We start from the raw sequence: 14,784 nt of genomic DNA, 5'->3' as shown, positions 1-14,784 counted from the left end.
CTCTAAAGAGACTGGTATCTCGCTATCAAGTCATCCTTTATTTACACGGTCAGAAATCACACGACACCAGGTTGTAGCCCAACAAGTTTATTTGAAAAACAAAGGCTTTCAGAGTCTTGAGAGATAATGGGAACTGCAGATGCTGGAGAATTCCAAGATAATGAAATGTGAGGCTGGATGAACACAGCAGGCCAAGCAGCATCTCAGGAGCACTCATTCTTCACTCTCCAAAAGCCTGTATTTTCAAATAAAGCTATTCGACTACACCCTGTTGTCGTGTGATTTCTGACTTTGTCCACCCAAGTCCGACACATGCACTTCCACCTCATGGCCTTTATTTACACTATATATAGTTTTGACACTGATCCAGCCTCCTCAGAGTCAGCTGCCAGAGAATGAACAGAATCTCTGACACTCCTGTTTATATCTGTCAGCCAGGCGTCCCTGATTGGACCAAGTTAACAGCCCCAATCAGGGAACTATGAGGCTCAGCTGGCTGATTTCATGACAATCACTATACCATGTAACTTTATTATAGATACCACTGTATAAGAAAAATCTGATGTTCTGGCAGCTTTCTGAAATGAATACTTTGCCTCATCAGTTGTAGGTCTATTACCTGTTTAAGGGGCTTTGTCGGATAAAGCAGAGTTGGAGCCAGACTAGCTTGATCCAATTATTTGTTTCCTAATGGAACTGCTGGAGGCTGCCTACAAAAATCTCTGCTTATATATTAGGTTAATTAGAAATGAGACAAATTTCTCCACTGTTCACTTGTCCTGGTCTACATACTTAGTTTGAAACTGGCAGCTATCTAGCACTTCGGTAAAGTGTGCTTTGTCACATGTAAGTCAACCATTTAGATAATTATGGACATTGTGATGGAGTATAAAATCCTGTTGTCAGCTATTGTCCACACATCCACACTCTTTAACCACAATGGAGTATTGGTCCTGGCTGATTAATTTTCCCTCTCTAACTGAGGCCAATTGTATCAACTGTTCTCCTCATTTCCTCAGGTCACATCTAGGCTATATACTTTTACAGCACAATAAAGTCTATACATGTATCCATTGAACCATCTTATCACAACATCACTGAAGTATTTATTTATGATAATTTCACTCTAATATGAGCACAATTGCAAGAACGAACAGGCAAGACAAGGACAATGAGACAGCACCATGCACTTGGTTTATCCATTGCCTGCAATTTATATTATCATCTTGAAATTTATTTCATTCTTTTAAGCTACCTTAACCATTTATCCAACAGACAGCCAGAAATATGAAAGATTCCATCCAATTGTTTCAGTTTTTGTGTGAATCCTGTTTGAAGGTCCCCAGAGATGAAATCATATCTACCCATCCACGATTACTTTTGCCTCAGAATACTTCTGGTAGCATGCAGCTGACTTTCCCACCATGAGTTCAGTTTTCAGTGGACACTGGAAGTGCTGCAGTGCCTTGCATTCAGAGCTCAGCAGTGCATGGAGAGCTGCAGAGTCTAAGTAATAGAGGACCTGTGCAAATGCTTTCTGAGAGTGACACAAGTAACATTAGTGGAAGAGATAATAGGAACTGCAGATGCTGGAGAATCCAAGAAAAAAAGGCGTGGAGCTGGATGAACGCAGCAGGCCAAGCAACATCTTAGGAGTAGGAAAGCTGACATTTCGTGCCGAGACCCTTCCCGAAACGTCAGCTTTCCTGCTCCTAAGATGCTGCTAGGCCTGCTGTGTTCATTTAGTGGAAGATAACTTTTGATTGAAGGAAACACTATTTGTTCAGGAAACTCATTATGTTCTTTCCAGCAGTTGCCACTGGCTGCAGCAAGTCTCTCCCCTAATCTGACTTTATTCTTCTGTGGAAATGAGAATCCATGCCAATACACCAGTAAACCCTAGGATGGAAAACCAACTGTAGTCAGCACAGATTCCATTCTACATAATAGTCCTAGAATCATGAAACCCAAGATATTGGCAACTGCTCATTGTTGTCTAAGAATTATTGTACCCAGTTTACATGAGGTTGTAATTCTAACAGATGTGTTCAACAATAACAGCACAATACTGAATGGAAAATTTCAAATAAGATTTTTCAAATCCTACATCACAAATTTGATATCTTTCACATTGTACATCATGCCTTTACATTCTATATTATGTAGCAAGTATTTTCAAAAACAAAAATCGGCACTGAAGAATAGCAAAATAAAGCTAGCAATGTTTCTATAATATAGCTATATAAAGAGATATACTGTATTTATAAAAATACTGCACATTTTTGCACGTGCAAATCCAATCGCAGTATTATTCAGTGAATCAGAGCAGTCACCAAAAATTAACAGCTAATGTGTGAGAAGAAAAATTATGCATGTGTGAAAAAGTTCATTTAAATCTACTTGAATTGGGTCTAAAATTGGGCTGGCTGTAAACTTAGCAATCAAGTCGATCCATACTCATGGAACAGGTTAGTTTTATAACTGAAATGTGTGATTATCACAAAAGTATTAACTTTGCTGCACTATGAAAGATAAGTGCATTTCAAAGCGTAACTTAAACCAAAGAGTTCCGATGACAATTCCACTATTCCCAATTCCTTCCGCCGCATCTGCTCCCAGGATGAGGCATTCCACTCTCGTAGATCTCAGATGTCCTCGTTTTTTCAAGGACCGCAACTTCCCCCCCTCAGTGTTCGAGAACGCCCTCGACTGTGCCTCCCACATTTCCCGCAACTCATCCCTCACACCCTTTCCCCGCAATAACAACCAAAACAGAATCCCTCTCGTCCTCACATACGACCCCACCAACCTCCGGATCCAACGCATCATCCTCCAACACTTCAGCCATCTGCAATCCGACCCCGTCACCAAAGACATTTTTTCCTCTCCACCCTTATCTGCTTTCCAGTGGGACCACTCTCTCCAGGAATCCCTTATCTGATCCGCACGTCCCTCCAGCCCCACCACATCCGGCACTTTTCCCTGCAACCGCAGGAAGTGCTACACATGCCCCTCCACCTCCCCCTTCACCTCCATCCCAGGTCCCAAGAAGACTTGTCTCATCAAGCAGATGTTCACCTGCACATCTGCTAATGTAGTATACTGTTCTCATTGTGGCCTCCTCTAAATCAGGGAAACCAAGCGGAGGCTTGGTACTGCTTTGCAGAACACCTATTCTCGGTTTGCACTAAACAACTGCACCTCTCAGTTGCGAACCATTTTAACTCACCCTCCCATTCCTCAGATGATATGTCCATCCTGGGCCTCCTGCAGTGCCACAACAATGCTACCCACAGGTTGCAGGAACAGCAAATCCTATTCCATTTAGGAACACTGCAACTTAATGGTATCAATGTGGACTTCACAAGCTTCAAAATCTCCCTTCCCACTACCGCATCCCAAAACCAGCCCAGGTCAGCCCCATTTTCCTAATCTGTCCTTCCTCCCACCCTATCCCCTCCTCCCATCTTAAGCCCCACCTCCATCTCCTACCTACTAACCTCATCCCACCCCCTTGCCCTGTCCGTCCTCCCTGGCCTGACCTATCCTCTCTAACTCTTCACCTACACACACCTTTACTGGCTCCATCCCCACCTTGGTGACCTGCCTGTCGCCTCTCCACCTATCTTCTCCTCTATCCATCTTCTATCCGCCTCCCCCTCTCTCCCTATTTATTTCAGAACCACCTTCCCCTCCCCCATTTCAGAAGAAGGGTCTAGGCCTGAAACATCAGCCTTCCTGCTCCTCTGATGCTGCTTGGCCTGCTGTGTTCATCCAGCTCTACGCCTTCTTATCTCTAGTTCAAATGACTAGATTTGATATCAAAATTTGAAACTGCTCAACTGAGTTCATGGAACTTGTAATTTTTCACAAAAGTAACACAGATGACCCTGCATAAACCAAATATTTTCTTTGGGAAAGTTGTGACCATGTGTTGATGATTTTATCATATGGCTGTGTGGGTGCTTACCTGGTGGGATGCAATGCAAAGGAATGTCGATTGTTGTAATTTATTGATTAAGAAAAGAAGGGCAATTCAATGAACATATATGGACTGCATAAATTTCCATTAAAATGTACAAATTGTTAAGATAGTGGAAACAGAAGTTTATTAACAAGCACATTCAAAACTGATGTATTTTGTGCAAAAAGATAATATTTGAATATTTAACTAACCCTGAGTGAAGCCTTTTATGCACTGGGTATTTCACACTTTTAATGTTTTACAAATATTATATTAAATAGTGAGCCAAATTCTCCAAAACTAGGGGAAGACTACTTTTGGTGCACTTCCTCTTCTCACCTATTTACAGATTTTGTGTGGTATTCCTTGTCAATATGGCTGTCCTTGGGACAGTACCTGAAAGATACTTTGGAGACTCAGGAGATAGTTTACATTTCCAGCAGGTGGCAGTGGAGAGAAATTGACCAGAACGGTTTGCCAGCCGAATTACACACAATGCCTTCTTCTCCTCAGTAAAGTGAATGAAAAGGTCACCACTGCACCACTGTTCCAAATTAAAACAGACATCTTTGATTTCAATTCCTTTAAAATAATAGACAATAGACAATAGGTGCTGGAATAGGCCATTCGGCCCTTCGAGCCAGCACCACCATTCATTATGATCATGGCTGATCATCCACAATCAGTATCCTGTTTCTGCCTTATCCCTATAACCCTTGATTCCACTATCTTTAACAGTTCTATCCATCTCTTTCTTAAAAGTATCAGAGTGTTGGCCTCCACTGCCTTATTGCAAGGTTGTGAGATAGAAATTCAAAGGTTTAGCCTAGCTACGAATTGGACTGATTCTGGGACCAGCAATATATGTTTTGGCCTGGTTCAGCTAGATTTTTCATGACCCTGGCGCAGAGTTAATTTATGAATGTTGCTGTTCCTAGAGTAGGAGGCCTCGAGGGCCAATAGGTATGGTCCCTGCCTCTAAGCAGAAGCTCTGTGTTCAAGTTCCATTTCAGGTCTTCATGGCCATGAAAATAGCATTTATGACCTTGTTCAATCAGTTGATGATCCACCCGTTAATTCTTCCAATGCTTCCCTAAAGAGAAAATAAGACAAAATGTAAAATACAAATCATCTTTGAATAATTTTAACTAATCATGTCTGTGTTGCGATGTTGCAAATATTTTGCCGTTGCAAAATTGTTACCATCTTCAATCTTTCGTTTGTTCCATTTTACTACTGTGTTTCCCATGGCTCTGCTTTCCTATCGGTCAAATAAATATTTTAATAGTATATTCCAAACTGCAAAATTGCTTCCAACTCCGTCTTGTCTCTTCCTAGAAATAAAAGCTATTGACACTTCAGCAAGAGCCTCCAAAAAAACCACTGTTTCCTTTCCCTCAACTTCTATAATATGCATTTCAAATAGCTTAGTTGCGATCAACAGGTGGAGAGATAATCTGGCAACAGGGTGATAACAAAATGGCATCATTCTAATTCTATAAACCTGATCTTGGCATTTGAGTCAGTACCTGAGATGGAAAAAGGAATGCATCCCTGCAAATTGAGTTGTTTCATAGGCCCCTAGCATTTGGTTACATGTTTCTTGTATCCCTTACCATGTTCTTTATTGTGATTGATGACAGACCTAACCTATACCCCACCACAATTACCATAGAAACAGTACCAGCATAAAGGTTTTCACTATGATGTGGTTGTTTTTTTTAAATAACATCTATCTTTTATGACAGTGTACGAGATTTGCAACAACATTAATAGGCACTGTCCCTCAAAGGAAGTTCAGATCAGCGTTAAGCTTCCTTTTACTTATCGCAGAATGTGTTTTACTTTTTTCTTGTCAATGTATCTCATGGTGCTATTCCTTGAATTTTTTTGACATCTCTGTAGACTTATTGTTTATGAACATCTTTATGTATAAAGTACAGTTGATGAGCGACAGAACTGCATGTTTGCAGCTTTATTGATTCATGTATTTTCTTTTTAAAATTGCTGTGTAACTTTTGGAGATTGGGGTTTGATATTAAATACCTCCTGTCGAGCAGAAATGGAACTAAAAATTGTGGGAGACTAATAGCAATCCCATGTATAGGGAGGCAATGGTATAGTGCGAATGTCACTGGACTTGTAATCCAAACCCCCAGGCTGCACTTCTGTGGACATAAGTTCAAATCCCACATTGGCAGGTGGTGCATTTTGAATTCAATAAAATCTGGAATTAAAAGCTGTCTTAATGGTGACCACACAGCCACAGTTATTTGTCACTGAAGAAAATCTGTCTGGTTTGCAAATGTCCTTTACAGAACAAATTCTGCCATCCTTGCCTTATCTGGTCTACATATGACTCTATATTCGCAACAATGTGTTTGACACAGAGCTGCCCTCTGAAATGTACCAGTTAGCCACTCAGTTGTATCAAACTGCAATAAAGCCTCAAGAAGGAAAGGAAGCAGAAGACAATCCAAATTTGACCTAGACACCAGGAACCACAAAAACAAATGCAGCTCTGCCACCCCACAAAGTCCTACTTTCCAGTGTCTGGGGGCTTGTGCCAAATTTGGAGAGGTGTCCTACACATTAATCAAACATGTCATAGCCACTAAATCATATATTACGGCTAACATCCTAGACACCAACATTACCATCCCTGGGTATGGCTCTGTCCCACCAGGACAGAACCACCAGTGGTGGTACACTATCAAGAAGAATTCATACTAGGAAACCTCAACATTAACTCCAGAAGTCATTTAATCTCTTGGCATCAGGTTAAACATGGACAAGGGTGGCACAGTGGTTCAGTGGTTAGCACTGCTGTTTCACAGCACCAGGACCCAGGTTCAATCCCAACTATCAATGCAGAGTTTGCATATTCTCCCTGTGTATGTGTGGGTTTCCCTTGGGTGCTCCAGTTTCCTCACACAGTCCAAAGATCTGCAGGGTTGGTGAATTGGCCACGTTAAATTGCCCATTGTGCCCAGGGATCTTTAGGTTTGGCAGATTAGACATGGGAAATGTAGGAGGAGGTGGATGGGATGCTCTTCCGAAGGCGGTGTAGATTTGTTGGGCTGAGTGACCTGTTCCCACACTAGTAATTCTATGAAAGAAACGACCTACTGATTTTTACCTAACTACCAACTCCCACAACTACTTTCTCACTCCTCCCCCAACCCACACACACACACACACACACACACACACACAAACACACACACTTCAACTGCAGATTCAGTATTCCTCAATGTTAAACACCAAAAGATGGCAGCACTGAGAGTGGCAAAGACATAGAATGCTCTCAGGGTGGGGACCTTCAATGTCCATCAAAACTGGTTCAGTAGTACCATAACTGATCATAATGGGCATAGGTGCTAGTCTGGGTCTGCAGCAAATGTTGAATGAAGAATCTACTTGAACTCAGGCTCATCAGTCTAACTATAGCAAATCCATTAGTCTATGACAGTACAATTAGGAGTGGCCACCACACAGGAGACAAAGTCCCTTTTTTCACAACAACATTGATTCTGATTCCAGTGAAGGATTTGATTTACCTGAGATTTTATGCTTAGCTCCTGAATTTAATGAGGAAGTAGTTGAATGATGTTTAGCTCATTTGAGAATGTAGATAGACAAATGAAGTTGCTGAAAGGAGTTTGGACGTTAACATAACAGAGTCTGTTGTCATGCACAGCTATGACAGTACACACCACTGTTCAAAGAACAATCTGCAAAGTATGAGACTCTCAAAAAGGCAATACCCATTCTTTACGTGCTCATGTCTGAAGTTTATCTGCTGAAATTTCGGACTGCAAGAGAGAAACTAATCAGATGTTTGTGGAATTTGCAAGGGAAAAAGAAATCTTGTGGCATCAGCAGGTTAGATCACAAGTTAGAGAAAGAAAAATGAAAATGAGAGTTATTTTGATTTTAGAAGAATTTAGAAATAGCATTCCTGCAAATTTAAATGTTCATTTAGATGAGCACCAAATATTCAAGTTAACATTTTGCGTTGAGAAAGCTCTGAGGAATGGTCACTCAACCTGAAATCTTAATTCTCATTTCTCTCCACAGATGCTGCCAAACCAGCTGAGTTTTTCCAGAAATTTCTATTTTTTTCCGATTTACAGTATCTGCAGTTCTTTCAGTTTTTATCAAATATTCAAGATCAGGGAAGCAGCAGCTCAAGCAGATAGATACCTGTGATCTCTCACAAACACAATTACATATGGGGAACTGGTCATGTGGAAATCTACAAAACATTGAAGAAGTAGAAAACTGGTGGGTGGAAGAAGAGCTAGTCTTAAAGAACAGACAGAAGCATGTAAACGTGACAAAGGAGAAAAACTAGAATCGAAAAGATGTATCAAAAAATTTACATTGCAGATACGTCTGCTACTGCTTATGGCCCACACTGCGTCACAGTTTAGATGCCTGATTTGGTTTAAGGACATGCATCATGATGGAGGGTGTCATCATCTTGAATGCAGGATTTTTCTTTACAGTGGCCAATCCTATCATTACTATCATGGAGCTATGGATCTGTGACAGTGTTCTCTACGAGCTACCAGGCAGAATACCAGATGAATTCTGTCCAGTGATTGAGCAGAAAGAAACCACTGGGATTTACAAATGTAGGCATATTCACCCCAGCAAAGCTGGCAGGATCATTCACTGGAATGTACCTTGATGCTCGAAGTCACTTGCCAGAATGTCAGAGATTGAAGTGGAAAGACCATAGGACTTAGAGAAGCAATCCCTTGAAAGTGAGGATTAACTGTGGACTAGTTTCTGTAAAGATTTTCATTAGGGAGCGTGTGGGATGGAGAAAAAACATGGCTGACAGGTAGGAGAAAATTCGGAAGCTACCTTCTTTGTAGGAAGTTGTTCGGGTCAGGAATACACTACCTTATAGTTGCGGTGGAAGAACTTGCAAAAGGAAATTGCAAAAGTTCTTGTCTGGGGGAAAAAAATATTTTCGGGGATGTAAGTGTGGCGGCTAGTTAGGTAGCTTGATCAAAATGTTAGCACCAGAACGAAGGAACAAATATTATCTCTCTGTGGCATATCATTCTATATTTCTGTAAACATTTTCCTAGTATTTTGTCTTATTTACCCATTAAAGTTTCCTTCCAATTTAGTACAGATTAGTTCATTTTACTCTGGGTTACTGTTTGTCCTCTTCCACAGTTAAATATTTTGCTCGACTGCAATTTGGTACGGTCTATTTCACTGCATCTCCCTCTTTATTTCTCAGAGGTCGTTTTGTCTCAAGCCTGGAGGCAGCATTTTTTTTAACAGAATCAAGTGCAGGCATTTCGGGCGTCAGAAGGCAGTGCAAGGGGCAAGAATGCCTCAGATTGTGTTTTATCGGACCGGGCCGGGGTCAGCCCAGAGGAAACCCTAATTCTCATGCTGCCATGAGAAATCTACGCCGACAGCGACACACCGCATATGTTAAACCGATGAGTTTAGGGTTACATCAGATGACCTTTTCCTGACCCGAATCCTGGAATCAGTTTTCGCGTTCCAGACCAAGTGGTTACACAGGAGGTTGCCAAGCAACCGTAGAACGTCGTGTCAGTTTCAGAATGTTGAAACACAACGTTCCCAAGGAGAATGAATGGATGGCTCAGGATCCTGTGAGGGAGGAATGTTTAGACTCGTCCTTGTTATCTTTTTTGTTTAAAAAATACAGGTGAAGTTACATTCGCTGTTAGGCGGGGTGGGGGAGAGCCGTGGTTTCGAATCGGAGATGTCCTCAGGTCGATTAAAATCGTCTCAGGCCAGCAGCAGCCCACCCCTTCATTCTGCCAAGGGGACAGGGGAGAAGCTTTGGAAGTACAGGGTCGAGGTCGATCGCGGCAAGAAGAGGTTGAAACTAAAGGGCAGGGAGCTGCTGTCGGTGCCTCAGGAGATCTTCGACCTTGGGGAGCTGCAAGTGCTGGAGATGAGCCCGGAACGCGAGAGCTGTCTGAGTTACAGGATCAGCGGGGTCCCTCGGGCCCTCGGGCGCCTGAGCAACCTGACCGTGCTGAGGCTGGACACCAACGAGCTGAGGGAAATCCCGCCCGAGATCGGAGCCCTGCACAAGCTGGAAACGTTGACCCTCAGCAACAACCGCCTGAGCCGCCTCCCGGCCGAGGCCGAGAGGTTGCAGCGGCTGCAGAACCTGCATCTGGCCAACAACAACTTCCAGGAGCTGCCCGTGCAGGTCTGCCAACTTCGGCGCTTGTCCTTTCTGGACGCCAGCGACAACAAGATAGAGACCATCCCCGCCAGCATCGGTAACCTGGAGCGCTTGGAGACCTTACTGCTGTGTTTCAACGCGCTGCAGAGCCTGCCCGACTCCATCTGCACTCTTGGGCGCCTGTGCACCCTGTGGCTGGGGAAGAACCAGCTCAGGAGCTTGCCCAGCCAGTTCGGGCAGCTGGTGAACTTAGAATGGGGTCGGAGTCACTGCTCCTCAAACTTCGAGAACAATCCGCTGGAATCTCCCCCTCCTGAGATCTGCAGAGGTGGCCCTGAGGAGATCAGCCGCTATTTTGCTGCTGTGGGATGAAGACCCAGAGCCCGTGGGCAACTTAAACTGACTATTAATACCACGCCTGGGCTATCTATGAACTGCGGTGAACTGATCAGAAGCGATGCATGCAAAAATAGAGATAGTAGGAACTGCAGATGCTGGAGAATCTGAGATAGCAAGGTGTAGAGCTCAATGAACACAGCAGGTCAAGCGGCATTAGAGGAGCAGGAAGGCTGACGTTCGGGTTTACACCCTTCTCCAGAAAAGAACTGCGATTTGTAAATCGGAGGCTGCACTTTTGTGTCGTCCAGAAGTAGTCATTAGGTTACATTGCTCTGGAGCGCGCCCTGTGGGAAGATGTTAAAATGTCTGCTTCTTGGGCAATGTACCCTGAATTTACAGTCTAACAGAGCTGAGCCAAAATGCAGCGTCAGACCTGCGTTGGCATTGAACCTGTAAAGTATTCAGCAGCAACTGGTCGCCCGTGTGTACGCTCCAGCTGATGCCTGAGAGGGCTTGGCAACTGCACTTCAAAAATACTTCAGTGGCTGCAAAGCATTTTCCTCCTGAAAGGGGCTCATTGTTTTCCCTACCCCGTCACAGGCAGATCCTGGCAGGCTGGAGGAACAAGATCAACTGGACATTGCCAGGTTGTATTGTTTTTACCCCTACCTTCTTCCTCAGCAGGTGTTAAGGTGTTGAGAAGTTTTCTTCCTATTTTGCAGGCACGCTCATAAATCTAACCCTTAAAAATAGCTGGTCTCGGGCAACCAAACAAATGAATGGAACAAAAACAAAGTTGCTGGAAAAGCTCAGCAGGTCTGGCAGTATCTATGAAGGAAAAAGAGTTAACGTTTCGGGTCCGGTGACCCATCCTCAGAACCAGACCTGAAACGTTAACTGTTTTTTTCCTTCACAGATGCTGCCAGACCTGCTGAGCTTTTCCAGCAAATCTGTTTTTGTTCCTGATTTACAACATCCACAGTTCTTTCGGTTTTTAAATAAACGGAACTTACGTCTACAACTTCCAAACTGTTGACACCAAATTTTCCAGCCTACATTTGACCCAGATTTGGACATTTGTTTCAGTTTGTCACTATTCCTAAATTGATGGCTGCTAAATTATACTTCCAGTAGCAATCACATTGAGAAGACCACAATCTATAGTTCACAGGCCCCTAAATATGTGCAATAATGTTTAATTCCAGCCCAACCCTCCAGCATGAGTATAATCCCAACACCACTACTGGAGATCCTGTGAGAAGAGGCTATTCAGTGTGCCAAATTATTTCACCCTTTTGTTAAATCATGGCTGCTGTATTCTCACTTATTGACTTGATTTTGATTCATGTCCCTTCACGCCTCTGCCAAAGAAATAGATTTTCTGTCACTCAACATCATCAATTGTCTGTGGGAGCAAATTCTTATTTTCACTGCTCCTCATATAAAAAAGAGCTCCCCATTCCTAGTTGGAAACCAAAAGAATTGCGGATGCTGTAAATCAGAAGCAAAAACAGAAGAAGTTGCTGGATAAGCTCAGCAGGTCTGGCAGCACCAGTGAAGAGAAAATCAGAGTTAACATTTTGGGTCTGGTGATCCTTTCTTAGAACGTGAAATTCGTAAATGGCTTTGCTGTAGTTTAAATCCCGTTCCTTCCCCTGACTTGTATTATTTCCCTTTTTTGCATTTAATTCACTGAATGTTTTTCCCTAATTTTAAACATTTCAAGTAAATCATTCCAGAATTGTCCAAACTCAAGGAGCTCATGCCAGGTTGTGCAATCTATCATCCTAATACCATGGCTGAAATGGTTAAATTACCTTGGTGTTTCTTCACTACACACTCTGCAAGGCCAATATATCCTCCCTGAGACACAGTGCCCACAGCTCATCAGTGTTCCAGGTGGCATGTTATAAAGGTTGTAAATAACTGAAGCACAATTTCTCCTATTTAATATTCCAGCCCACACTTTTTAAATGACTTTTTGTATCTATGAATTAGAATTAAGTGATTTTGTACTTGGACATTCAAATCCTTTTGCTCCACATACAAATATATTCTGATTTGAATTTTTTTTAGGTCCGAAGTGACCACTTCTCTAGATTAAACTCCAGTTGTTGCTGCTTTTCCCAGTCATTTAATCCTTCTCTGTCCTTTTGTAATTTCCTCCTCTTACCAGCATGTCTTACCATTTCTCTGCAAGTATTCTTAGCTACAGACATGACATGTATGGTGAAAAGTCGAGGCTCCAGTGCAGAACTCCAAGGACCAATGGAGATCGGCATCTTTTTGAGTTCTACGCCCAAAGACAGGTCAGAACAGTTCCATAATTCTCCACCGTACAGAAAGGATGCAGATCTGGTACAGGAAGTGAACCTCATGCAGCTGGCACCAACTTGATCCACTCATGCTATCCAATCTTCTGAGCCAACTAGCCTTATCAGAGTTGCTCTACATGTTTTAGCTATAAATATATTTGATGTCAGCCCCAGTATTCCCACATGGCTATTCAGGAATCTGTTCAGCTGTTACCACCTGCCATTAACCTATGTTGGACTTACGAATTGATACTCAACCTGTTTGACCACATTATGAATGAATCTTTGTTGGACATCAAGCCCTGAAATGGGACTTCAGATTTAATCTTGCGGATTAGAGACTGGAACACTAACACTCGGCCACAAGATTGCTTTCTGAAGATTTGCAAAAGCATTTGACAAACTGCCACCTACTAAGAGTTGTTAGCAAAATTTAAACCCATGGCATTACAGAGGCTGTGGCACAAAAAAATTAGATTGATAGTAGGTTTGAAATAGAGTGTTAAATCATTTGCATATGTTCATCATAGCTCTGTTACAGACTTTAAAAATCTGATCTAAAGAAAAACCTCATAGCATTATCAGAACTTCTAGAAGAATATAGCAAGTTGTTCTCAGATATCATCAGTTTGGAGTTGATTTTAAATCTCTTCACCGAGCTATGCAGGAGCTTGAAAATCAACCAAGTACGCTCAAATGACCTGAGGGCATATTGTTCCCACACTGCAAGATTTTATGTTAACTGAAGCTGACATTCACTGAGACTTACACCAGTCTAAAGGTTTTAGTCCAATTGGGTAATCAGCATCATGATTCCATATTAACTCTCAAACTTCGGAGACTTGAATAATGTCAACCCATGGCTGTACCAGGACAGGAATTTTTGAATGCCTATGAATCAATCCTGCCCCAAGTCCATTCTTTTTAAGTGCCATTACTGTGTTGTTAAAACTGATCTGACATCCAAGCTGAGCCATATTTTTCTAAGGATGAGAGAGAAGGAAATCAAACCTGGTTTGTATTACAGATTGTGTGGCTTAACTGTGATGTTCTTCGTGTCCACATTTACACATGAAAGCCAAGCAATGGATGCATATCAGCTGGATTAATCTGCCTCAAAACACCATCCTTGATCAAATTTACAATTGTACATCCGGTAGGATAACTGTAGAATGTGGTGCAATCAGGGCACCTGTGTTCAGATGTTTATTTTGTCCAGAATAAAAAATAGTTGAATACATGAAAAAGTGATGATTGTGATATGAAACAAGAGAAGTGGATAATTCACTTTCAGTTTTAAAGATGTATTTTGTTTGTTAACATTTTAGCTATTTCCAAACAGCCATCTCAAATATTTAACTATCTCGAGCAAAACAAGATGTGATGCCAGATTGATGTCAAAATTCACACTTCGACTCATTGTATAAAATTGCTGCCTTGGCCAACTTTACCATTTACGTGAGTTATTAAAGTGAAGCAACAAGGATGAAAAGATGAAGCTATGTTCCACCTCTCCACTCCTTGCATTGTTTCCCCATGAGTTAAAGGTTGCCAAACTTTGGATTATGATTCTCCATTGGGGTTGCAGAGCAGGCAAGACTTTGAGTTTCAAGTAGCAAGGCAGTAATAATGGCCTTGCAGCTCTGACTATGTTTTGCAAAACCCTTTATGATAGGTGGGATTGTTCAATTTTCCACTCTGAATCCAATTGATGCTGTAACCACAGCCTATGAAAAAGCTTCCCATCCAACTGTGCACAATAATTTCCCACCTGCCCTTCCATCACACCCTCACTGAACCCTTCACCCTTTACACCCCCAACCACTATCACTAGCACCACTTGTCCTATATTAACTCTAGGGTAACAGTAGGTTTGTGGTATTAAAATGGGATGTGACATTGGGAATAAAAGTTTGGAAAGAACTGCTATAAGTCAACACTGTTACAAGCTAAAATAGGCTAAGCGCCTT

General features: G+C 42.2%; 1 protein-coding gene across 1 annotated transcript; it reads left to right on the top strand.

Moving 5' to 3' along the window:
- Positions 1 to 9,282: 9,282 nt before the first annotated feature.
- Positions 9,283 to 11,351, top strand: LOC125451958 (leucine-rich repeat protein lrrA-like). The gene has a single exon (XM_048529762.2). It carries the CDS (start codon positions 9,726 to 9,728, stop codon positions 10,530 to 10,532), a length of 807 nt encoding a protein of 268 aa, XP_048385719.1. The 5' UTR covers positions 9,283 to 9,725; the 3' UTR covers positions 10,533 to 11,351.
- Positions 11,352 to 14,784: the final 3,433 nt, after the last annotated feature.

Source organism: Stegostoma tigrinum, chromosome 5 (genome assembly GCF_030684315.1).
Source record: "Stegostoma tigrinum isolate sSteTig4 chromosome 5, sSteTig4.hap1, whole genome shotgun sequence".
Taxonomy (NCBI): domain Eukaryota; kingdom Metazoa; phylum Chordata; class Chondrichthyes; order Orectolobiformes; family Stegostomatidae; genus Stegostoma; species Stegostoma tigrinum.
Note: the sequence above shows the minus strand (reverse complement) of the source record. Positions and strands in the feature narration are given on the sequence as shown.